This window comes from Lagopus muta, chromosome 5, assembly GCF_023343835.1.
Source record: "Lagopus muta isolate bLagMut1 chromosome 5, bLagMut1 primary, whole genome shotgun sequence".
Taxonomy (NCBI): Eukaryota; Metazoa; Chordata; class Aves; order Galliformes; family Phasianidae; genus Lagopus; species Lagopus muta.
In genome coordinates, this window is record NC_064437.1 from 31448523 (window position 1) to 31475153 (window position 26631).

The 26631-nt window shown below is 42.8% G+C and overlaps 1 protein-coding gene across 1 annotated transcript; it reads right to left on the bottom strand.

Moving 5' to 3' along the window:
- Positions 1-1537: 1537 nt before the first annotated feature.
- Positions 1538-21462, bottom strand: MINPP1 (multiple inositol-polyphosphate phosphatase 1). The gene is made up of 5 exons (XM_048944585.1): positions 20838-21462; positions 20481-20669; positions 19562-19659; positions 18412-18545; positions 1538-5453 (listed from the first exon to the last, which is right to left on the bottom strand). Exons 1-5 carry the CDS (start codon positions 21367-21369, stop codon positions 5054-5056), a joined length of 1353 nt encoding a protein of 450 aa, XP_048800542.1. The 5' UTR covers positions 21370-21462; the 3' UTR covers positions 1538-5053.
- Between the last annotated feature and the right edge of the window lie 5169 nt (positions 21463-26631).

Below are 26631 nucleotides of genomic sequence, written 5' to 3' on the forward strand. Positions count from 1 at the left end.
AAATGATTCAAGAACTGCAAGAACACATGCCAAACATAGACATTTGCATAATTTCTGACAATCAACTTTTTCAACTTTGTTAATTAACTCTGTTAATTGAGTATGTCAGAAAGCTGTTACGTATTTAAATCTAGGCTGCTGCAGACGTGGCTGAATTTCCAGTCTAACGGGTGGCAGGTTCAAACAAAAAGATAGGAGAGTCACAAAGCCACAGCATCCGCCATGTCCCATTACAAGCCAGTTTAAGGCTTTGGGGTTGGAAAGCAACAGGAGAGCCTTGTAGAGGAGAAATTCACTTAGAGCTATACAAAAAGCTAGTCATAGATCTGCTCTCCTTACTCTTACATCTCCCTTTCTGCTTTGCTGCAGGATGAAAGAGTTCCACTTCCCACCCACCAAAGCAGCACAGAAACCAGCCAGGACTTTCAGCAACAACAAAACCCACTTCCACACCATGCATATAAACAAAGCACGACCTCATCAGCACATGGAAACGGGGGTGATGAAGCTCTGGCATCAGGTCAATAAATTCACAAGAGAAGGAAAGGCTGGGGGAAAAAAAAAATCCCCAGAAATCACCAAGTTAGGAGCTCTTGCTGGCTTGCCTGCTCCTGGCCAATTGCTGGTGCTGCACTACAGTGGTCTTACCAGTACATACTGTTTGCACTTGTACAGAGTTCCTTCTTTTTTTTTTTTTTTTTTTTTTTTGACCATAACTGATTAACCTTCACTGAGGATAGAGGACAACATTGCAGCCCAGTAAGGTCAGCATGGTCTGTGACTGAGCATCAGGAGGCATTGCCTGTAATTTCATGTCCAAGAAAGCAAGAAGAGAAACTATTATTTCTGTTACACCAGCAACTACAAATCAAGTTGATTAAATTAACCTCCCTTTGCAAATTCATGCATATAATAAAAGTAACTGTTTAATGATAATACTTGCATTTAAACTAATTTTTAAGAAGTGTGTGTATGGCAGGGCTGCTCTTCTTTTCCATTCCAAAGAAGCAAGTCCTGCTTGGTTAAAATAATTTTACCTTTTTTCCTATTCCTGTACAGGTATTTTAAACAAAGCAGCATCAATTGTTTTCTAATTCATTATAACAGACTTTGGAGAAATGAGGAAAGAGCCTTTGATCAAAGATATGAGTTCATTCATAGCACAGTCAGGAAAGTGCTGCAGGCAAAGCTTTTATGTAGAGAATTAACAAACTAACAGATACTCACTCATGAGGGTCTACTGTAAGTATCTATAAAAGGACAGGTCAGAATGTATTGCATGAGGTTTGCTTCTAATTCTTCTTTATGAAATGAACTTTGATTTCACATGAGAGGGTGATAATGTTTAAGAAAATAGCACTGCATCAGATCCTGGACCACAGAGAAGGATGTGCATTGCTCACTTCAGAATGCAGGACACCTCCAGGCACCTGGTAATACCTGTGAAAAGCTTGCCAGGAGGCTATCATCTGTTTCAAATCCGTGCTCCTGGAAAGAAGAGTAAGTTTTCAACTCAAGTCAAAATGAGAAAGTAAAATGTCAATTAATGTACTTTAATATTAAGCATGCAGCAGCGTGAAGACTCGAAACACCAGAGACACACTGCAGGAACAGCAGTCTGTCAAATGTGTTTGAAGCAGAATACAGGCATGATGCTACATACTGCGTTATTGTTGCTCATAAAACAGGTGAAGTGCGCAGTTTTATTTCACAGCACTGAAAATCCAAAACTAGTTATCCAAATTCATCCAGTCAGTCCCACAGTATCACAAAGTCATGTTACATGCAGCATCAGAGAGCTCCATGCCAGCCAGAATTACAGCAGCAATACTTACTAGAAGGAAAAAATAAGCTTTCCAGAAACATTAGTAAAGCTTTAGACATCCAAAATTAAATATATTTCAAGTGTGTTTAATGCCAACATCCAAGAACACAGTCTGTGTCTTCCATCAATGAAAGGTTCCAGTTTGGGTGAAGTTACACACGGAGTTGTCACTGGAGGCCTGAGGTGAGGGGTTCTGCCTGGAGTTGCATGCAGAAGGCGAAGGCATCATTTTCCTTGCAGGGCTTTTCTGGGATGGGCCAATTTGCAGTGCCATGAGAGGTGGCAGCCTGTTTGCATTGCCTCACTGAGCAGGTGCCCAATTTCATGGAAATAATCGATCCTGTTTGGTTTCCTTTTTAGTCTATGTACAAATTTATTTTTGGTTGCTTGAGGATGTGTGTTTTCTGTTCTTTTTAAATAACAGAGTCATATGAAGTCATATCCCTAGCAGTCAGAATTAGTCACATGCACTCATAAACATCCCAACACAGCTGCTGCAGCAGTTGTGCAAGATTTCCGTGCTCAGTCTCTAATTATGCCAGCTGAGTGAGTGGGGGCAGCCTTTGCATACAGATCACAAATTGCACATTTTCCCTCTCGGTTAACTGGTGATATCCGCTGTAGATAAACCCACTGCACTGGAGATACAAACGGACCCCTAAGCCAAGGCAAAACAGAAACAGTCTCTGAAGAGTTGCACAGAATTGTTCTATCAAGCTACCATCTTTAACACAGAAACAAACGATGCCTCACCACAAAAATAATTGTTTGGTTCTTCCACCTTATCTGGTTCACGATCTAAGAAAAAACAGGGCAATGCATTCTTCCTCTGCAAAGAACACAGTATCTTTAACAAACACAGTGGGTAACAGAATAGACAAATGGAAACCTTCCACTTATCTCCAGCAGTAAAGCTAGCATTTCTTCTGTTCACATCGTGAATTATCATAAGATGACTCAACCAGAAAATAAAAAGTTCAAAGGTGAATTTTCTCCTTACGTCTGCTATTTACCATATTTCACCACCTTTACACAGAAGTTTCTTTCTTCATAGCTTTGCCTCAAACACTGCCTCACAATAAAATTCATAACAGGCACCTGTCACAGTAACTACACTCAACTGACTCAGTCTCAAAGCAGTATCATGCTAAAAAGGAGACAAAGCTGATATAAAATAGCATTAAAAGTCATATGCTGGAGTTGGCAACCATCCTGACCTATATTCCTATAGGTGTTTCAGTGCAGCTGTCCTCCCTAGCCACCTCCTCTGTTTCAGAAACAGACCTGCAGAGCTAAAACATGTAAGAGTTCTACCGGGACATCAGTACTAAAATATTCACTAGCTTTAATCAGTACTTCTGCTGACCAGAATCACTGCCTCCATGGAAGTCAGTGCACTACGGAAACAGAACCTACGTCCTACTCCATGAAGAATACTTAGATTACAACAACAAAAACAGACAGGAAAAATCCTCATGGTGATTTCACTCATAAAATGATATCCTAAAAAGAAGCTTTTCAGTTGCTCCTTAACTTACAGATATATAAACTCAGAAGTGTTTTATTTAAGGTGCATTTGAAAAAAAAAAAAAAAAGGTGACAGAAGTCCAAGTCCTCTAGAAAAAAAGATGAACCAAGTTTGCCAATACTTAAACTTCTAAACTTTAAACTAGTTCAGGTTTCTCTTCCTTTTTCTTTCCTTTCCCTCCATCAGTTAAGTTTTCAGTTTTGTTGATGAGGCTACCTAAGTAAATGAAGGTATAAATGTTTATAGTGCCTATGGCACTTCTGTGGTAACAGGTTATACCACCCCTTCACCCTCTCCCCTGTCAACACAGCAAAATACCCCTCACTTTATGGGCTGAGCTCTGGGGCACTTGTTACAGGGCACACACATGTCAGGAGCTACCAGCACCATAAAACCACACCTATGTTTGCTTTGGGACCAGCCATTCCCTTCCAGGCAATGAAGGGACTTTTATTTGACTTGCTGTATTTTGGACATTTCTGGACAATTATCTTGATTTCTTTTTTTTTCTGTTTTACTGCTGAACTCTGAAATACTTTCTCAGCAGCAAGTAAATCTGCTTTAAGTGCAGATACACTGATGAGATGACCACTACCTTTATGCAGTTAATTTCTTTAAAATCAGCTCAATTTCAAGAACAAGCTGGTGTATTGAGTGGATAAGGCCTAAGTGATACTCGGTTCTTGCAGAAGTCAAGTCCCAGCCAGATACTTCTCACAGTCTGAAGCCTGCCCAGACTTAGGGTAAGCACCTATCCTGTTCCAAGCAGCAGGATGCACTGGAGACCTCCAGAAGTTCTAAGAAAACTTTCAGCATTTGAGGAGGACCAAGATGTTCAAATTGCTTGCAGAGCCTCACCTGAATGCCCCAGCCCCAACATTAACACGAGAAATTGATGGTGGCAAGTGAAAGGAAACACAAGACTGCTTAGAGAACAACTGCTGCATGGCCACTTTTCCTTTCAAGAGCTCTGGAATATCTCCCACTCCCTCATTCTTCCTCCCTTCTCTTTCAGGAGAATATACTTACCATGATGGCTAACTTGCAGTGCTGGATGAGTCGATGAGAACTTAAGAAACATAAATCCTTGTCCCTTTACAGGTGGACAGTGCACATAGCAACTCCTCCTCCTGTCAGTGCCAGAGTGAGATGCTCATGTGGTGCTGTCCAGGCAAAAGCTGGGCAACTATAGAGAAGTAGCATATATTCTTTCCCTGCTAGGGGCTCAGGAAAAGGAGTTAAAAAAGCTCACAAGTTTAAATTATTTCATGCCTGCCATAGGAAAACAAGAGCTAGCAAAAAGGCAGCACGAAGCAATACTGAATTAGTTCAAGCACCTTCAGCTCTGACAAAATAAACAGTTATCCCAGCTCTAAATTCTATCAACAGCACATTCATAAGAGGAATGACCTAGGAAATTACTTGTCTGTACACATAAATATACAGGCACACTTTGTCTTCCACCACATTTGTTACCAATACTCAGGGACATCCTGTTACAGAATTTGGTTTTGTCATTCATCTTACGTAATAAATAAACAGTGCACTAAGCTGACCGAGACAACCCAGGTAAATAACGGCCATCAAATGTGCGGGCTTAGAGAGTCGACACAGCAGCATTTCATCCAAAGTGCTTGTTCACAACGTCTGTTGAAGAAAACTGAGATCGGTTTCCAAGTCAGCCACTCCATTTAATTCCCTCAAAGTTCATCAGTAACAGTACCATTGAACTTGGGCAATTCACACTCTTCTTCAAAGTGACAGTTCTGAAGGATGTCCTTGTAATAGCTCTTGAGGTCTGCGTATGTAGAGATGGTTTCATTTGAATGATGAAAGAGCATTAGCTTTTCATTCAGCAACAGCTGCACTTGGTACTCCTCCTTGGAGGTCTTTGCTTGGTCACAGTGGTAGAGCACAAACACCAGGTTGGCTGCATAAGGCACGATCCGGCCACTGCGGAATTTCCGATGTGCCTGGCGCATGTAATTGTTTGCCCGGAGAGGCTCAGCATCTTTGAAGAAGCCCATAAGAGCAAGAAGTGGCTGAAGTGTTTCTGCATGTCCAACTTGTACAATCAAAGGTGAAGAAATGGGTTTTGAACTAAAGAGAAAAAGGAAAGGATCAGCAACAGCCTGTACTGCACAGCAAACATACCAGCACCACAGCTGTCAGCAGTGAAGGCTTAAAGCAGTAGACTTTGAACTTGTTGTACTTCAATTTGTGATAACAGCCTGTTTCGGGATTTCAGTACATACAGGGTTTTATTTAAAAGAAAAAAAGAAAATCAGCACCTGAGTTTTCCAACCTATGCTTTGTCCCACCTGAAGCTATTGGCTCTTAGGAAGAATGTAAGAATTTGTAGCGAACGTAATTAGGCTAGAGCTAGAGTGTAACATAAATCAGTGAAATACAAGCAAAACCCTGTCTTAAGGTGTATATTCATACACTTGGAGCAGCTCTCAGTCTTCCTGTGTAAATGCAGCTGCTTGCGCTCTTCCCAGCTATGGACAGATCCTGTGAGCATGCTACAGTTAATCACAGGATCACCAAGTTTGGAGAAGACCTACAAGATCATCCAGTCCAAGGTTTGTAAACAGCACTGCCTCCTCCCATTAAGGATTTTAGACAGGAGCAGCAAATCTGCAAGGCTATGTTAATGGACAAACCAAATCAAGCCCTCAGCTGTCAGCATGTGGAGGCCCCAGGACATCCCAGCAACTCAGAATTCCCTCAGCACAGATCACTGAATCATAGAATGGTCTGGGTTGAAAAGGACCACAATGCTCATCTAGTTTCAGCCCCCCTGCTATGTGCAGGGTTGCCAACCATCAGACTAGGCTGCCCAGAGCCACGTCCAGCCTGGCCTTAATCCATTGTGAACAGGTGTAACCACTCTCCCATCACAGACCATTTGTAAAACGTCCCTGAGATTTTATTCTATTGTAACTCCATAAGCACTACAGGCTTCACAGATCTGCTGTAGCACAAACCTGTTTCCAACATCTAGCAGTTTTTCCCAGGGTATCATGGTGTGGTTAAGAATAATTTCAGTTATTGTTGGTAGTTGTTGTTCCCTAACAGCACCGAAGTAACCAAATAATAGAACACAATGAACCATGGAGAGAGCACATCCACAAAGACAAGTTACTACTAAAACACAATCTAACAATTCTGAATACTTAAAAAAAAAATCTAAATTTTTAAATGTCTTTTTAATAAGCTTTTTTATAAATTAATCCTTGATGTGGTGAAGAGAAGCTCGCTCATAGACTGTCGTCACTTTAGACCTGGAACGTTTTCATATTACTTTTGCTAGGCTTGGGAGTAGAAGCTTTGCCCGACTGCTGTAATAAAGGACAAGTGACAATTTGGTTTCAATATGAAAACTACACCTAACCACAGACTTATCCACACATTAACCATAGCAAAACCCCACTTCCCTCTGACCTAACCACAACCACCTGATTGCCCACATGGCAAACAGATTACTGATTTAACGCACAACCTGCTTTTCCTTCTCCACCATTTATCAGTGCCTATTACCCAGCAAGAGTGCTGCTACTGCTGATCCTGCAACCGCCTGTTCGCCAAGAAGATCACACTCCCTCCACACACAGCCAGCAGAAGCAGTCAGAGATCAAAGCCTAACAGCCTAACCTGGCCTGTCAGATGGGGTTCAGCCCAAGGACAAAAGGCAGTGGCTCACAGCAGTTCCGAAGCAGCAGCCCAAGGAATGGCTGCCCCTTGCTTTCTGGAACCACCTCCAAGGGGTGTTCAGAAGCTCGGGTCACACACAGTCAGACAAAGGGTGACATCTGGCCACGCTCCTGCTTGCCCTCCACCACCGAAGTCCACCCACAGATGGGGCACATCTTGATTGGCCTGGAAAGGAGGTGTTTCCTCTGCTCTGAAGCAACTGAAAAATGGTTAACTGGGGGATTTGCTTGCAAACACAAACTCTGACCAACTTGGCATGACAGCCTCTGTTTCGCCTACCTGCTACAACCAGTCTTTGTGCAGTGTGAAACGTGCCTTGTACAGCACCGCTCAGCCTTCTGCCTATCCTCCCTGGACACGTACATACAGTTACACACACTAGTCCCTCAGACACGTCATATAAAAAAGAAAAATCAGAAACCTGCCTGTTTCCTGCTCCAGTGAAGTGGTACAGCCACAGAAAGGATCTGTGTGTTTCCTCCAACCCACACGCACCTTTTCTGCTCCAAGAGGTCCACTCACTGCAGACTGCTGCCAGCTCCTCTAAAACCCGAGATTCTGCCTGCATTTCTCTCCATTTTATTCATGGCCTTTTTGCCTGATTTTAAACTTGTAAAGCTTTTAGATCCTTCAACCCCTTTCCTTCCCATTCCCCTCTTGCTCAACTGACCAGCCCACTTACAGCCCTCCTCCACACAGCTCGCTAGGTTTTAGGGTGCATTACACCCATCTTGTCAGACAACAAATAGGAACAGCAATAAAAATGCTTGCCTAGAGAAGACAGAAGGACATTTCCTTTGACCTGCAATTTCCAGCTCAAATGACTAGGTCAGATCTGCACATTTCAAAGCCCACAAAGCTCCTTCCACAATCCTTCCTGGTTGGAACAATTTCTCTTGAAGAAATGTACTGCATCTGCAGCACTTCTTAGCTTCCCATTTTTTCCCCAGCCATTTACAACATGCCTACATCCAAACAGACCCATCTCCACCTGTGACCTGCCTGTGCTAGTAAAATCACACATCTATCCCTACCATCCCCCTTTCTTGCATTTTCGTTCATTTTTTACCCAAGAAAGGGATCTTCCCCTCCAGACAGCTCCTTTTCTTTGGTAAGGAAACCTGTTGAAGACTTATTGGAAAAAACCATGACGAAAATCTAGACTGTATCTCCCAGCTCACCACATTTGCATGCCTGTTGATTTTCTCCCGAGAGTTCAAAAAATGCAAAAGAACCAAGTTGACACTCTTCTGGTATATCACACTCACCAAGATGCTCAGCAATGCTAGTCTCAATCATTATTTCCGCTGACCTGGCCTGCATTTTTTATTCTCTCCTGGAGATGCTTTTTCATTTATTTCTGTTCTTTTAAATCATCACACTTGCCAGTCCATAGGAACTTTATGTTTGAAGTCACCACTCACTGGTTGTCACTTCAGACATTTCACTCAAGTCCTTTAAGCTGGGTGAGAAGTACCCAGCTGTAGCAACCCAAAACATTTTCATTCTACTCCAGCAGCATGCTCATTTATACCTGCTTGTTTCTAAGCTTGGAAATTTGTGTCTTTTATTTTACTATGCAAGGAAGCCAACAATATGCTGCCAGAGTCTCCAAAAAGCATTATTCACTTGCACTGGATTTCACCACCACCCCCTATCCTCTTTTCCTCTCTCTGCTCTCCTAAGTGATGCTAAGATAGAAATGTATTTAACATTGTGGCTTTATAGAAGGTTTGGCCTTGCTCATCAGCTGATGCCAGCAGGAATTCTAGGATGGAAGTGAACGACAAAAACATGGCTAACTTGTTTTTTAAATCAAAACAGCAAAAACAGGAATAAAGTTATAGCGCATATACACACCAAAAGAAGTGTTACAGAACAATCAAAAACCTCGTGAAGACAAACATGGAACAAACAAGGAGGTTGCTCTCACTCTAACTACACTTGGTATTTTGTCTCCTGAAATCCTCATGCTGACAGGTCAAACCACTTGGGAGACAAAACAAACCTCTGTCATTCACAGCAGAGCCGGCATATTATTTTAATAAGGATTAAAACTGTTTCACTGTATGATACAACCCCACCTTCTTAACAGCCTCTTTATGACTGTATAATTGAAAATCTTCCTGGACTCTCAGCAGCACCAGATGTTTGATTTCTTGTCTAGGACTACTCAAGCACTTCCTGTTTAACCAACATGGTCATGACTATGGTTCACACTGAGCGTCTTATTATCTAAGGACAATAAAAATCAACAGTAAGGTTAAAAGAGCAATGGTAAAGTAGTACTTTTAATTACAGTGAAATCAATAAGAATTGCCCATTTGCAGCATGTGCAAAGGTTATTACTGTCCAGATGTTTCTGATAAAGACAAAACAGAAGTACACAGTGCAATCAGCGGAGCACTGAACAGTAGCACAAGCTAATCAAACTCTGAAGGGTCGAGACAGCAACACTCAATCTTCTTTGGGATCAAATAATGACTCAGCACTGCCTATCAGCACCAGACAAAGTTCTCAATATCGTACTAAAGCTAGTGATAATCCAAGTTTCCCCCTTCCTCTTACATTAATAAATGACTTGAGAAAGCAAAGAAACCGTCTAATTTCCAACTTCTAAGCAAGTTGAAGAAATTGTATGTAAATAAAACCTTGCCATAAAATACTAGAGTTTGCCTGCAAGTTATTACTGATGATTGCTATCGTGATTTTACGAAGTGCCTCCAATGGAGCAGAAGCAGCTCTCACTGGGCAGAAAGAGCAGCTGAGCTCATTCACGAGACGTGAGGACATTAGCTTCTGCACTGCCCTCGCTGTAACCTTGGAAGTACATCTGACCATAGCTGAAAATGAAGAATGTTCATGAGCACAATCTACCCCCCAAAAAGGCCTGTATAGAAGCACAGGATTTATCATGCAAACAATTTTCAGTTCTCCTTGATCTTTGCAGATATGGGTTTAACACTGATTCTTCTGCATCAGCACACCCATCTTCAACAGTCGCTTGCTCCTACTCCACTCGGTCTACTGATGTACCATCTTGGATATGGAAGAAGTAACCTTACTTTCAAAAAAAGTTCATTTCCTAAGCACTAATGTGACTTTTGGCTAGTGATAACCCCAAACCCAAGAGATAGTGGGATAAGAAGAAACATTTCCTGCAGCAGCATTTAACTGGCTGACCTTCAAATGTTATGTAAAAATTCCCTCAATAACTTCAGAAGAGAAGTTTTAACAACTGTTAACAAGAAGGCTTAGACCACATCTTATCCCAGACTGACACACACAAAAAAACAAAAGGACAAAGGACTCAAACCCCTCTATTTTCAGCTAAAGAATGAATTCTCCATCAATCCCATATCCCTCTGTGATTTATTTCAGGAAGAAAAAAGAAAAAGAAAATAAAAACAAACAGAAGAACCCTTGATTTGCAAGAGAACAGCAGAAAGCAGGGAATGCAGGGGTAGCAGTGGACCTGAGAGGCAGCAGAAACCTTAGAGGTGTTGTTCTGAGTGCTGTTAACAGGTAGGAAAAGAAGAAAATTCTCTGAAATGATATCAAGTCCTTGCGTGTGAAAGTTTCACTTGTAACAGCAGAACAGACTGCTGTGCTGGTTCATTCTCAGAAGCAGTACCAACACAACGGGCCACCACAAACACTGTTGAGATGGACACTTCCTTCCGGTCTAGCAAGGGTATCCATGAGGTCCTTCAAGGAAAAAGCGAGCTTGAAAAGCTGAGAAAGAGCACTCATCTAAAATTCAAATTAAACAGCAATACCTAGTTAGGTATTAGCAATACCTAATATCTAGTCTTATAGAAGTTAACTTCAGAGATTTTGTAGTTTCAAATGCCCCTTTCCTAATGAACCTATCTCTTACGTTCCTCAGGAACTCTGAGATCAATTGCACCATGGCAGCAGCAGCATACTGATACTAAATATTTGTATATTAGCTGCCAAGCGCTGGTTAGCTTTTCTCCTTGTTTTTGAATTCCTTCAATAAAAGGCTATGACCCTATAAAAATGCTGAGATATCTTTTCAGAGAAATTCTGAGAAAGGAAATATTAGGCAATTAATCTGAAGTTAAGTACATTCTGGGAAGTTTCAAAGTCATAAACAATACTTTAAATGCCTAGGTCCAGGAACAGCCACGCTTTCCCAGAGAAGGCCCCCCATCCTGTCAGAGAAAAGTCAGTGACCACACACACATTTCAGAAACACAGGCACAGGGATGCTGCTGTACACACTGCAAGCACCCCTAGAGAATCCTGTCTCTACCTGGTTTCTCCAAAAACACCCCTTCAGCCCCATCTTTGAATGATGAAGCTATCAAACTCAAACGTACCATACAGTACAAAGTGCCAGGGCCAAACTGTTTGAGCTGTTTACTGTATTAGTGGAAGTAACCAATTCCTCTCGTTTTCTGAAATCAAAACAAGGCTTGAATATTTTTCAGGTGTCTCACTGTAAGCAATACAGTCTGCTCACCTGTAGAGCTGATATGCTGTTGTGTGAAACAAACACCTTATTAAAGAAATTTCACCTAGCACTATTCTCTCTGAATGGATCAAGCAACTCTTTGGCATGTTACTATTCACCATGTAATTAGCAGATGAAATTAGTCCTGAAGCTCATCACAAGCTCTCCTAGACTGCCCCAAAAGAGTCCCATACAAAGAGGACACCCCCGAAGCAGTCTCTTATGAAGCAACATTATTTACTGCTAAATGATTACATAAGGTTATCAATTGTGTCAGGAATGGGCCTGCAGAGAGGGAGGGAATTTACAGAGAACAATAAAAGCTATCAATAAATTGACAAACTAATCTGTTTACATTATGGCTCAGACTTGTACAGTTACGAAGATCAATCCCAAAGTTCAAATATGTCTTCTTTATTTTTATTTAATAAAAAAAACAACTTAAAATCTCTGTACTGGAGGAAATCATTAAATATTCTGTTCTTTGTATATGCACTTAGGTTAGAATTTTGAACCACCAGCCATGCAAGAGCCTTCTAGCAATCCATCTGGACAGTACAGACAGATATATTATGTTCTCAGGAACAAGAAAGGTAGGTTTGATAAGCATCTGAAGCTAGAAGGAAAAGGGTAAAATAGCTTTAGTTTTTAGAATAGTTGATATCTTTGAAGGGTGCCACAATCATTTCTTCGGGTTTTTTTTTTTTGTTTCTTTTTTTTAAACTCACCTTTACTCAGTTATGGAGCTGTTATGGTTGGTGCATTTCTGAAAGATTAGCAGCTTCATATTGCATAAACCATCAAAACACAGGGATCTCTCATTGACACTCACAGCTCCTGTTGGTGGTTCCAAGATTTGCAGGCCCTCTCTCCCATACTTTTAGCCTATCACAAAGCTTGGCCAATGGATTCAGAAGTTGCTTGTGCAATTCAGAAAGGCAGATTCATCTTTGGTTATTTAGCAATATGTTAGAAGGAAAATAAATTGTAGTAGGTTTCACTCACTAACTGTGTACAACATACACAACTCATACTGAATTGAAAACACATCAATCCAAAAACTCACAGTTCCAGTATAGAAAAAGAAACCAACAGTTCAGGGAAGAGTATTACCACGTTGGCTTCTCTGCCATATTGTTGCATGGTCTGATTGTTTGCTATCCATAACAGATGTGAGAAGAATTTAATCCTTTCCTTTTCACAAAAACAAAGCTCTTTATGGACTCGGATAACATCCCAAATACGCCATTTTAGCACAATTCACCTGGTTTAACTTTACTCCACTCCTATCATTTTGTTTTGTTTTTTTTCTTCTAAATAAGAAACTTTTTATGGGAGAGTTGTGGCACTCAAACTCTCCCTAGACATGTTATCACTGTATTGCCTTAAAGAGAGGCAAGAAGGCATAGAGGAATGTGGTCTTGGAAGAACCTATTTGACAGTGGTAAGGTCCCAAGGAAAAGAAGTTAACCTTTACTGGACATTAGTGTTTTATTGCTACTGAAGGTGCAGAAGAATTGAGATACTAAACATTCATGTCCAAGACATTGAAGTTGTAACTCCAATACCAACTCTCTAATGGTCTTATAGTTAAAATCTGGAGAATTTGAATAACTTTCATCATTTGCTTAAGGGCCGGCTAATCACCACAAGATAGTTTTCCCAGAAGAAAGAAGAGTGAGCTTTAATAAGGCAACTAATTAGGCAAATAACCAGAAATCTGATGAGCAATCAGATTGCTGGGTCAATAAATCTTCATGGAAGGAACAGGGTTACAAGTAAAAGCTCTCATTTTAGTTGAGCTGTAACAAGGAATGAAAACGAGACAAAATGCTACATACAAATATTTGAAATATGCTATAAAATGTAGAGCTGTTAGCGCCACTCTCTACCAACAAGCCTAGAACAGAAACACAAATCCAGACACCACAACTCCTTGCTTGAGCAGAAATGCTCTAACTGCTGCTACTGGATAGCCCAAACTAAACTTTCCTTAAAAAAACAAACAAACAAACAAAAAAGAACTTGGAGCAACTGAAAGATTCTAGAAATAAAATCATTCTTCCTGTAGTATTGGAATAAATCAGAGATATATCAGTGTTACACACAGCTAAATAAGACAACATTTTGCCACCACAGCGGCTCATTGTCTGAGCAATGAACAGCTGCAGATGTACTTAATCTGTTGCCCCAAAGTTGTAGTATACCATTAAAGTTATACTTATAACACCATATAGTAATAACAACACACGCATACACAACCAAATATTTTCTACGGTTAAAACATGTGCATGTTTTCCTTTCATATGATCTCTTGTTCTCAGTTGCACTCTCAAACCGCTACAGCTCCCCAAATAAGTCTCCCTCTCCAACGCTGGTGGTGGCAGATTTCCACCTATTTTTAAGCGCACCAGGTTGCCTAACAGAGGCTGTACTTAAGCCTTCAGTGCTTTAATACTGCCACCTGACGTCGTGGGATGGGGTTACATGCTCCTTTTGCAGAAGGCAATAAGCTTGAGATGTCTTCAGCCCCCACTTTGGAAGACACAGGGTAAGCAGACTGCTCACCCAGCTTTGAATTTTGCCAGATCTCCATTTTTGCCAGGGTTGCCATTCTTCACACATGTGCACAAACTCACTGCCTCCATCCAGAGTAACAACAACACAATGAGCTGAAAGTGATTCGTCCCAATTAAATTTTTACACTATCTTTAAATATCACAGATCTGTGCAAGTATTCTTGCTTTTATAATATATTCCAGAAATCACTGAAAATTTTGAAGTAATTTGCTATTATTTTAAACTTCTGTCAATTTCTTAACATAGGTTTCACTGAATACATCCCATCATTCTTCAGACAACGTGCTTTGGGTAAATTTTGCTTGATACATTTTCTTGGCCTTTAGCAGACATAAATTTGTATTTACATTTGTCTATCAGAAATTGGACTACTAGAGATGATCCCCTGGGTTAGGATGTAAGTTTGTGTTTTCCAGTCGGTTATCTCCTGCACAATTCTCCCTTTCTTCCATAGAATGGGAGATGCTCTCCTGTACTTAGGAAGGACTCTCCCTCTCAGCTACATGTCCTGCAGCATATGCCATGGAACAACTTTCCCAAATAAAACAACTTTCCTGAAGTTATCCCTGGGAGATCAGCAGTCCCTAGGAATGGCACTTGCAGTAGGCTGGCTAGTTGTTCAGTTAGCTATTTGCAGAGTGCCAGCATATATTGGATCGACTGAAAATGTTCCTCTCTTCCATGCTCTGAGAGGGCTGTCCTGGCTGGGAGGAGGAGGCAAGCTTCCTCCCACATAATCATGACAGTCATGACTCTCTGTTTACGGTAACAAACAGAGATGAGGGTGTAGCAGCTCCAAGGGCAGCCAAGGGAGCTCAAGGATTAGCTGGTTGGGCTCAGTGGTCTTAGAGGTGTCTTCCGACCTCAGTGATTCCATCAGTTGTGCTCTGTCGTTCGGAGGTCCAGGCTTATTGGTGCCAGTGTCATGGAGCCACATGCTTGATTCACAAGGGATTGCAATACCACCTATGGTGAGCAACAGGGTGATATAGGATAGGGTGCCTCTCAGCACCTCAGTTTAGATTAAAAAAAAAACAAACAAAACAGTTGTACACCTGCATTTTGGCCCGTGGGTTATTTCCTTCCAGGCATCCCTAGAATTGTCTCACTTGTGATTATGTCTGATTACAATTGATTTTACAGTTTATAATCAAAAGCTCAGGACTCTTCTAGATGGGTTCTAGTGACAAGTTTTTAGGTGTTTCTTTTCATACAAGAAGGGACTGGAAGTGACCGTTCTTATAAGGACCATCCTGATGGACATCCATCTGCTGGCCTTCACTGCTTCTCCTCAACAACTCATCGCTAAATGACATGTTTTAAGTATTACAATTGAACTCGATGATCCTTATAGATCCCTCCAAACCTGGGATATTCTGTGATTCTGATTCCACGGCCTAAGCTCTAAAACAGGATAAGATTATCTCAATCCTTCACTACTCTGCCTCCCACACCCGCTCTTCCCAAGAAATTTGGGGGCTGCTGAATAAGCTGTCAATAAACTAGAAGTGCAGATGTGAATTTTGTCTATTTATTACAGAGTTGATACACAGTTAAGAATTAAAGCTACTAAGTAGCACTAAAGGATTTCAAAGGCCTTCACTGGTCATAGAATAAATACACTAAAAGCAAATAGAACAGATCATTCTCCTTATATGAGGCAAGCTACATTAAGAAGTTATTTTTTATGTTTCAGAAGGGCACAGGGGTTTTGCTCTGCTTGTCTGCTCACTTTTAACCTGCTCTTCATCTCCTCACTGTTTTTATTTTCTGTCTTCATAGAGGCAGACACAGCATATACAGAAGACTTCACAGCAGTGTGCTTGTCAATCTGTTCACAGTTGGATGTTAATGACCTGTGGTCTCATGCATTTTTTACTTAGCTTCCCAGTAGGCTGAAGAAAGGATACAGGAGAGGTTTATTTAAAGGGCAATCTAGCATAACCACAGCTTTGACTCCACCACCCTCAAAATGAGAGGGATCAGCAGCTCTGACAGCCTTAGATTTCCAAAAACCAGAATGATTTGACAGCACAGTGTCCAGGCTGGCTGCAGAGAGGTGGGTATCAACAGCCACCTTCTTCTGCCCACTCTTCCTTCACAATTAGTCCTCAGTGCTATGTTGGTTTCATGCTTACAACTGACAAGTTCTAGCCTGTTCATAGCAAAATGAAGAGGGCTTAACGCAGAGCATCTCTGCACCCAGCAGTTTTGTGTGTTGAAGCACAACAAAAATGCCAACTAACAATTCGAGAATTCTGGTACAATTGACTTAACAGTCAGTTCTATCACTGTTGATGTTTAACTTAGATCTTCAACAGGCAAAAATCTAAATGAACAACTTCTTCACAGTCCTCTCTGCTAAGAAATTATTGGCGTTACAGAATGGTTGAGGTGGCAAGGGATCTCTGGAGGCCGTATCCCAGGGCAGTGTCAAGGCAGCTTTTGAAGATCTCCAAGGAGGAAGACTTCACAATTTCTTTTTTCCTCTAATCCAAAACTGCAAGGCTACCTCTACTTTCAATCTGTCAAATGACTGGGGAAAATAAAGTGCTTTCTTACACATTATCAAGTAAAAAAACACATAGATATAGCTTCAAGTATCAGTGACTTAAGCTTTTGTTCCTGAAATACAAAATAATTTACATATTTTTGACCTACTTCAGTACCCTAAATTTAGAACTAAAGGCCCAAGGATGCTAGGAATGCAAGTACATCCACCACATACAACTACTCTTTCTGTATCAACATCAAAGCTGAATTTGCTCACCTCAAGCTACTCGTACACTGATTCCAATAATCAATTTAAAGGTACAATCCTTATTCAATCTTGATATCACCTCCTTGATTTTGTGTACTTTTGTAAACATTTGTACACTTACCTGCTCAGGTATTGATTCACATGGTTGATCACTAAGTTATGAATTTGAAATTCCTCTGTTTGAACAACATTAATATAGGTTTAAAATTATACTCATATGCACTGTTTCTAAGCCTAACGCAGCTCTCAAAAATTTTATTACTGGCACTTGAAAGCAAATACAGGTAATTTTGTGACATAAACACTCAAACCTGTAACTAAAGCCTTTGTTTTCTATGCTGTTCTCTCTACGCTACAACAGATCATTGCTACTGACCGAAACCAGCTGATAGGAGTAAACAATACACACAATAACACAGGCATCTTGTCTATAACTTTAAACCTCCAAGGGCGCATTAAAGGCAATTTTGAGGGCTGTAAGAGTTCTTGGAAGCAGTACCACTGCTGTTCTTCGTTCTCTGACACAAAATGACTTGTCAAACCATGGAACTAGCTGAACACAAACCACTTCACCAGACCAGCCTCCTCTGAAGATTCTTGCTTGTGCTGTCTTTGAGTCTGTTAACAGATACTTGTGGGGCCTAACAACTTCCTACACCTACAGCATTGTTCCCAATGGGCAGTTTTGCTGCAGATGAGTAAGGATGTGAAGCTAAATATCCAAGAGAGCTCCTGGGCTGGTGGCTAAATTAGTCATGGTGCTCTCATGTTCGTACAACAAACCAAGGCTTTTACAACAACTTCAGGGCTCAAATGCCTGTACAGGACACTGAGCATACTGCCTAAGTTCGCCTTTCTGCAGTTATAAAGAAGCAGGCATGACAAGGCTGGTTTGCTGTTGCAGTTCAGGCTTGGTGGATTTTGCAGCAGACAGTTCTCATCTAGGGTTACTGAGTGTTTGGGTTCACTTGGAATAATTGCTCTTTTGTAATTGCATTTCAGCACCTTCAGCCTGAACAGAAAGCTTTAATAGCACAAGAGATATCAAACACGTCAGGAAAGAAAACAAGACTTTCATGCTGAAGTGTTCAAGTAACCAGAAAGCACAATATATCATGCTGCTTTTTTTAAACCCACACTTTCACCACAAATGCTTTTTAACAAAGACATTTTAAACAAAAAGTTCATTGTTTAGCAGGAAAAAAACTACCACTATCAGACACAGTAACTGGCTGTCCCTTGGAGGCCTGTGCAGATCAATAAGTTAAACGATGGAAATAAATCCACTGAGCACAAGAGCATCAATGGGAAAAAAACAAAACAAAAAACCTATTAACAGTCTATGATAACAATGCTCTATTAAGGGTTTTATTCTGTTACGAATTCTCCTAACCAAACTCTTCCAGCATTCTTGTGTCTGAAGTGTTTAACTCTTGTTCATATTAAATCCAACTCAGGATTAACCACAGAAAGGCTTGCAGTCAACACAAAAACTTTTTTTTTTTTTTTTTTAAATTTACCTTCTGCTCTCATCCACTGCTTTGTCCAACTGCTGGAAGATATCCTGGAATAAAATGCAGCTGGAGCGACTATTGATGTCATAACCATATCCTCTCTTCCAATATTGCTTCAGGTCATTCAGGTACTCCAGTACCTAAAGTTACACAGTTTACAAGTTTTTATTATTGCATACAGTGAGGAGGAAAAAAAAAAGCCCACCACCTCATTAATGGAGCTTTAATTTCTTACTCCATGCGTGTAATTTCACACTGAACACCAATTGCTGCTGCACTGCTGGGCAACTCACTTGTAGGTCTTCCTTTGAGATCGAGCAGAGCTGCTCAAACACCCCATATTCTTCACGTGTCTAATAACCACTTAATGAACGAGCTTTCCCCCCCTCACTAAGTTACTAGAAGGGAACTGCACAAATTCCTGCTGACCCTCCTCCTCTTTGAGAGGAGACCACTTCTTCCTGACATCACTGTCCACCCTTTGGCCAACCATGTCCCTGTGTAGGGGCTTCCTGTCTTAGACAGGTCTGCTCAGCTTCCTTTAGGAGCCTCTGCAGGGGCCCTGCTGAACATATTTTGCAGTGCAAAGTAAATGACATCACCCTTAATCCCCAAATCTCTCCAAAGGGTAATCAGGTGCTTTTTGAATAAAGGGGAATCCAAAGCAAGGCATATTTATCCAGGTTCTACTAGATTTATTAACAGGAATTAGATTTAGAGATCTGATGGGCTTCAAAAAAGAAGTCACAGAGGACCTAGAAGACCTTATTAGCTGTCTTCTAGAGTCAAGACATTTTATCATATAAAAATAATGTACACAAAACAAAGTTGTCCAGAGCATTTCAGGTGTTACAGTAAGAAAAAGCATTTCATGAATTAAGCGCGCAATAGGAAAAGATTATTTTAATCAGGACAAATTAAGGCTCTGCCAGTATTTAAGTTTCTGAATGCAGATGGTATTTCAGTCCTACCGTTTGATTAACCCACAGCTCTTTGGAGACCAATGCAGCACTAATGAAGCATTGAACCTCATGAAGGTTGAAGAACAAGGGGGACAGAACTTACAACTTCTGACTGCCCACAGAACAACATCCAAACACTGAAGCATCTTCTGAAGGCTTCGCAAACCTCTCTGCCCTCTGCATTTAGCACCTACCTTAGCATCCTCTTCACTGAAAAGCGAACACCACGGGGACGTCACATTTTTTATAGCCAACTCATATGAGCAAGTGAGGAAAGCCACTTGAACAAGATCTGCAATAAATCCAAGAAACCAGTGAAAGACAAAATCACCACCACAGGACTAGCAACTTTCTCCCAACTTTCCCCTAAAACAAGTAACTACAATTCAGTGTTGAGAACAATCACCAGTCCAAATGCCAAGCAACAAAGTTTCCAATAGAGTTATTGTGCAGAATGCAAATTTCAGACTGTAGGCTCTTCACATTACAGTTGGTATGATGGAGAAATAACACATTCCACACTGAACGCCAATGCACATATGATAGGTGCCCACTGCTAGGATATCCTTACTACCACAGAAGGCAGAAGAGGGGCAGGTGGAGGTGTGCCTGCTCACTGTGGAGCAGCCTCTGGCTGCCACGCTCAACCTGCATGCTGCTGGCTGGGTTTAAGCTGCAGTGTGACGTGGTTTTAGGACTGCATCTTTGGGGGAATGCTGGAAACGACAGCAGTGCCTACGGCTGGGGGCTTCCAGAGCACAGGAAATGTGCTCCTTCTGGACCAGCAAAGATAAAACACAGACACATCCATCTTTCCCAACTATCTCTGTGCCTGAATGGCAACATTTCACAAAAGAATTAAATGGTAGCACACTCATAACTCAAAGCAAAGGTAAAGTTGAGCCCCCAAAACAAAGGCAAAGCTGCTACCTTCCACTCATCTCTAAGAAAGATACCTCCAAAGGCATTTTCTTTCTGTTGGCTAACAAGCACACACTATTGCAGCCCCACACACCGAAAGCTGCATGGCTGCATCTGGTTTAGCTTGCATTTTAAACAAGAACTCTGCATAACTGCAGACCGAGCACAGCGCACCCGAGGCGGCTCCCATACCTGCGTTCAGCTCTCCGGCCGGCAGACACAGGGCACTCGCCACTTTCTCCAACACCTTCCTCATCTCCGGGCCCTCCTTGAAGGCGTTCACTTGGTACATGGCCGTGTCATTGTCCTCCACCAAAGCCACGAACTTGTCGCAGTGATCAAAAAACCTCATCAGGGCGTCGTTCACTTCGATCTCCGTCTCTGAAAGGGAAAGCAGCGCTCAGCGCGGGACTCGTTCCCTGCGGGAGGCGGAGGAGGACGGGACGGGCCGGACGAGGGCCGCTCGCGGGGCAGCCCCGGGAACGGCTCGGCGCTGGAGGGCCGGCTGGGCACACCGGGACGAGGGCAGCCGCCGCATCCCGCGCTCACCGTCGGCGCCGAGGCTGAGCGAGGGCCCGAGGCCGCGCCGGAAGGCCGCGCCACTCTGCAGGCAGCGGTGCTTGGAGCTGCTGGCCAGCGCCAGGCGGCGGCGGGCGGCGAAGAGCGCAGGGAAGCGGGCAGCCAGGCGGCGCGCCAGGTGCTCCATGTCGCGGCGGCCCCGCGGCGCCAGCCGCCCGTCGAGGCTCTCCTCGTACCACATCGGCCAGGCGGCCAGCGCGGCGGCGGCGGGGCAGGACGGGGCGGCGGCGCGGCGGAGGCGGCCGTGCAGCTCGGCCAGGCGGCGAATCTGCCCGGCCGTGGGGTAGCGGGTGCCGTGGCGGAGCACGGCGCGGAGCTGCAGCGGGGCGCAGGCGGCGGGCAGCCGGGCGGCGGCGGCGTGGGGCCCGAGCGACAGCGGGTCCTCCGCCAGGTGCGGGTTCACCTCCTCGTAGCGGGACTTGGTGCCGAAATAGCCGCCCAGCCCCGCGCTCGCCACCGCAATCAGAAGCGGCAGCAAGCAGGCGGCGCGGTGCGGCGCCATGGCGGCGGATGCAGGAAGAGGAGGAGCGGCTAGCCGACCCCAAGCTCCTCTCGCCTCCCTTCGCCTCGGCAGCCGCGCCCCAGCGCCTCGCCGCCCGCCCGCGAGCTGACGGGCAGACCGGGGCGGGGCTCGCCGCCCTCCGGGCGGAGCTGTGTCCTCTGGGGGTGTGAGCGGGAGGGGCGGCTGGTGAGGGGCCGGTGCTGTGGTCACGATGTGCCCAGAAAAGCATGGAAAAGGACGAAAAGAGGCGTCCCGTGGGAAAGGCTGCCTAGCTGACACAGCGGGTGCGAAGCAGCTTGAGCAAAGGCAAACCACATGAGCAAAGTTCCCCTGAGCCTCTTCTGCTCCCGAACTGCTCCAGACTGAACCACCTCAGCTCCTCAGCCGTTCCCCATAAGACTTGTGCTCCATACCCCTCCCAACTCCGCTGCCCTTCTCTGGACAGGCTCCAGTCCTCTGCGTCCTTCTTATAGTAGGGCCCAGCACTGAATGCAGCACTGAGGGGCGACCTCACCAGGGCTGAGTACAGAGGGATGGATCACCTCCTGCTGGCTGCGCTGCTTCTGGTGCTAGCCAGGCTAGATAGAGGCTCGAACAGTGCAGGCACAGCCTTTAAAGCTGATAGAGAAAGGGGAAAGAGAAGTGTGGGGATAAGGAAGTGTTGTAGAGTTCTGGGGGCTCTGTTAAACCACAGTGCTGTGCCATGGCCATCTCGCCGTGATGCTGCACATGGTAATCACCGTGTTTCTCGGTGGCTCTGATGGAGGTTTTGGCTTGAGCCTCTTTGGTGAAAGGTTAGTCCTCACCAAGCATAATGGAAACCCTCAAGGGTATGTTGTAGAATTTGTTGACAGCAAGGATTTCATTCTGTGGGTTTCACAGAGACTCGCCTGATAAGGGATAGGATTTGTGATCTCTTAAAAACTAGCAACAAGTATGTTACCTGTCAGCAAATTAACCTCACTTGAGAAGTAACACACCTGGTTATTCTGGTTGCACTTCTGCTGCATCTACATCTCAGTTGCAGTGCTTGTACTTCCCTGGGTTTTTTGTGCTGTTCATAGCCTGCTCATATGGGCTTTGCACTGCTCCTGCAGCTCTTGATATCCCTATTGCTTACAGGTAAATGCCAAACAATACACCAGGAAGACAAATCTTGCATTCATGCACTATGTTAAACTTCTGTCTGTTCAGAGATCAGCGATATTCAAGTGAATGCCATACCTCACAGTATGTTTCAATTCCACGTGGAATATGGTCATTTTCTAGACTCATATGTAAAACTGTTTTCATGTAAAATGTTTTCACACCCAAGATTATTTTATACCAGTATCCTTCCTATCAGTCTCTATTATATTGAACCATATCTGTAGGGTCGTGCTTTGGTGGACGTGGGTGACAGGTTGATAGTTGAACTAGATGATCTCAGTGGTCTTTTCCAACCTTATTGGTTCTATGATTCTTGAAGCTACACTGAGGATCTGAAGGGCAAACAGTCCTATGGTGACTCAGAAAATGATCTCCCAGTAGCACATTAAGCAGATAAACAAACTTAGCAATTGCACAGGCATTTCGGTGCCTATGCATCGAAGAACAGAGATGTTTTACAAAGGGCTTGACTTAAGCACAGAAAACATGAATGTTTGCATGAGAAAGTGTGGCAAATAGCTAGCTATTAAAAAGAAATGCACTCTACTGTGTAACACAGTGATAATCAAAGTCAATGGAACAAATACAAGTGTGTTGTCTGGTACAGCTCTTTTAGATGCAAACAGTCCCTCAAAAATGATTCCGAGGAGCTTTCCAACAAAGCTGGGTTAAATTGGCAAGTAAGCATTTCAAGACCAGTGCAGAGAGCTAATTTGGACTTCAGTTTAAAAAGAGGTCCAGAGGGAGAAAAGCACAAATGCTTCCTCATGTTTTCAAGTTATTTCTTCAGTTTATATTTGACATATCTAAGCACCAGTCATTTCCAGCATGTTGTCTTTTATGACAAAATCAACATGACACCACCTACAGTGCAATTTTCAGAAAATACTATTGTAGGGGATTTTGTTGCCTGTTGTAGATATTTTGCAAAACACCAGGAAAAAAAAAATAGACAAATTCTGTCTTCTACATAGTTACTCACTCTAACGATCTGTAATTGATTTTAGTAGGCAAATGACTTTGCATATTATGGTGGCGTGCTCACGAGCTTAACCGTGTAAGAAAAAGAATACTCACAGAGCTTTTTCGTTAGAGATGGGAAATCCTTCAGATGTACAAAATTCGAGAATACCAAGTGTTAATTCCAAGAATGCTTAAATAAAGACTGATATATGATGGCAGTTTCCATTCTGCAAAGGGAATGCTATGTCACGAATTCATAGTGAAGACAGTTACCCCCTACAACGATTCCTAACACGCTCCTGTCACTCTTATCCCTCTGGAAACACTGCATTAAATCAATCATTTGTGTAGTTTTGATGTGTTTCAAAGGATTTTTTCCTATGCACCTGTTAAGATAGGGAAAAATCTTATCCATACTGAACTGTTCTATGAGAGGCCTTTCCTTTCTTTGTTTTTGAGCTATTAAGGGATATTAAGGCTCACTTGTGTCCCCGGGCTGAGCTGTACTGCTTATTTGAAAATCTGCTCACAGAATCACAGAGGAAATTTCCAAATGCTGCTCTATGCTGAAAACATAATTATTTATATGATTGCACGTGAAGCTGAGCTTCTTTCAGAACCTCTGTGCAAAGCATTTACTGCCCTCAGAAATAAAGTAAGACCAGATGACTCGGATGCTTAATGCCTATGCAGCCAAGTCAAGGTATGTGAACATCATTGCTCGGATGGTTTCATGGTGAGTCAGAGACCAACTGGACAAGGGAGCTAGAAACTGTGATTAATTAAGTGCAGCCCCATTCTGGGGGCTGAAAATAGCATTTTTTCTCCCTCAAAGATTTTCCTCAGATTTCCTTCCCTGAGAACGGCTCCACTTCATACTCCAGAACTCTGGGCCAAGAGTTTCCACAGCAACAAAGGCACCATTTTCACCCTTCATAAATGCTGTGATGCCCCTTGTCTATTTTTGTGTTTAAATAGGGAGCATAAATAAATAAATAAAGTTGCAACTATGCCCGCTCCAAATGCTTTTATAACAACATCAAACTGCTACCTCTTTTCTTGTCCTTTATCTTTCTAGCATTGTTTCTCTGTAAGTTCAAGTATGATGATGCTGTGGGTGGTTAATTCATGTTATATTTCCATTCACTAACTTTTTTTTTGTTTTTTTGGTTAGTTACACTGTAGTCAAATCAGTGCCGAGGAACTGACCCACATGATTTCCTTTTTCTTAATGTCCTATGGATTTTCTGTGTTAGCACAGAAATTTCTAATTTCAAATTTCTAACCAAGCTATATCTGAAATGCAACTGAGAAAGTTAATGCACTAAGTTGTTGCCCACAGTCACAAAGCAACAGGTATGCTTATCAAGATGGGAGCAGTGAGCTTGACTGGCTCCCGAGCTTGTGTTTGTGCTTCCAAAGCAAAGCTGTGTCTCTGCAGCTGCTGGGTGAGATGGCAGCATCTAGAAGCCCTCTGCCAGTTGGCATCACATCTCTGCATGGGCACAGAGCCGTGTCATCAGTGCTGCTCAATTTGGGTATGTTTTTGTATTTTAAGTGCAAAATTGCTTTCATTTGGTGACACTGACAGATCCTCTGCGCTTTTTTTTGGAATTTAAGCTCTTCAGAAGCACTCTTATCTTAGGGAGCCCTTTGTCTTCCGTGCATATGAAGACACAACCCTATGGAAAGGGATGGGATTTTCCTTAGCTGATGCCACATTTTGGTTGGCGATCTGAGAACTGGAAAAGGAACAACACACACACTGCTAATTATTGCTTTCCACAGAAAGTGTGGAGTTCAGATCTCATCCATTCTACCCTACTGGAGAGAGAGCGCCCATTTCCTCATACATCTGGCTGCACTGCAGTTTTCATGCTACGCTGGTCTAGTGCTCGCAGGACTGCAGCCTGTCAACAGTTATCATGACTGGCTGCTTCTTCTGGAGATTGCCTTTCCCATTCCTTGCTCCCATTGCCAAAGGTCATTGGCTGCTTTAGAGCTGCTCACAGCATGATCTCTTTGAGGCTGAGTTCAGGGGCTTTTTCCAGTGAACCTGAGGTCTGCTTCTCCATCAGGCTGCTTCATTTAATGGTTTATGACTACGGTGGAGTCATCTGGCCTTGACCTTGATTAACCTGCAGTTTGCCTACATCCCCAGCTGTGTTTATATCTCTGTTCTTGTGGCCTTTTTCCACCCTGCTGTTTCAGTCAGCTGCTCAGCAGTTGGGTATCAGTCCGGTTTGGTCACAGATGGGGAGCACAGTGCTCTTGGAACCCCTGGGTGGTTCCCCCTCGGGTCTCTCACTTCTGGCATTACATTATTTAAAGTGCTTGATTGATCTGACATAGCTGCATGGGACTCTACGTCACATGGTTTGTTTGCCCAGAAAATATAGAAGCCTTAGGGCTCCTAACTGCTTTGACCTCTTTTCAAGCAGATTTTCTGGTCTTCCATTATAGCTTCATCCTGTGTGGGCAACTATATCAGGAAGGCAACCCCATAATTAAGTGGCTTGTCTTCCTTCAAGCCCTTCCAGTTCCCATACAGCAAACACACTGAGGTCATGGAGTGGCTTGGAGTTTGAAAAATGTAGGGATAAATTCAGAAACCCTCAAACCCAGCCAAGCTGAGTTTTCCAAAGGAGTCAAGATACATAATAAGTTTCTTCTTCCGCACTGAGAAAACTCACAATGTAGATGTGTGTTAAATATATGGAAAAGGTAAATTGCTGGATTTTATTTTCTCCAAATAGCAAGCAAATAAACAAACAAGCAAACAAATAAAACCAACAAAAACTGAAAAAAAGCAACCCCAAACCTCAAAGATTTTAATGCGCTCCAGGCAAGGAACTAGTTAGAATAGTGAATACTGGAAGAACTGGCAAGTGTAATCCAGTGGGAACTTTTTATAGTAGTTTCTCAGACTGGATTTAGCCTTGGATGGCTGAGGAATTATAAAAAGTATATTCCAAGCAAAAGTCAGCAGAGCTTGAGGAGATTTGTTCCTCTGCCCTCTGCAGTCTGTTCTTCAGCAGATTTTGGAGAATAATTAAGATACATTCAAAATGGAATAACATGAAAAAATATTAACATTTTAGTTTTCATATAGCACAGTACAGGGTAAATATTAAAGAAGAGAGAATGAGG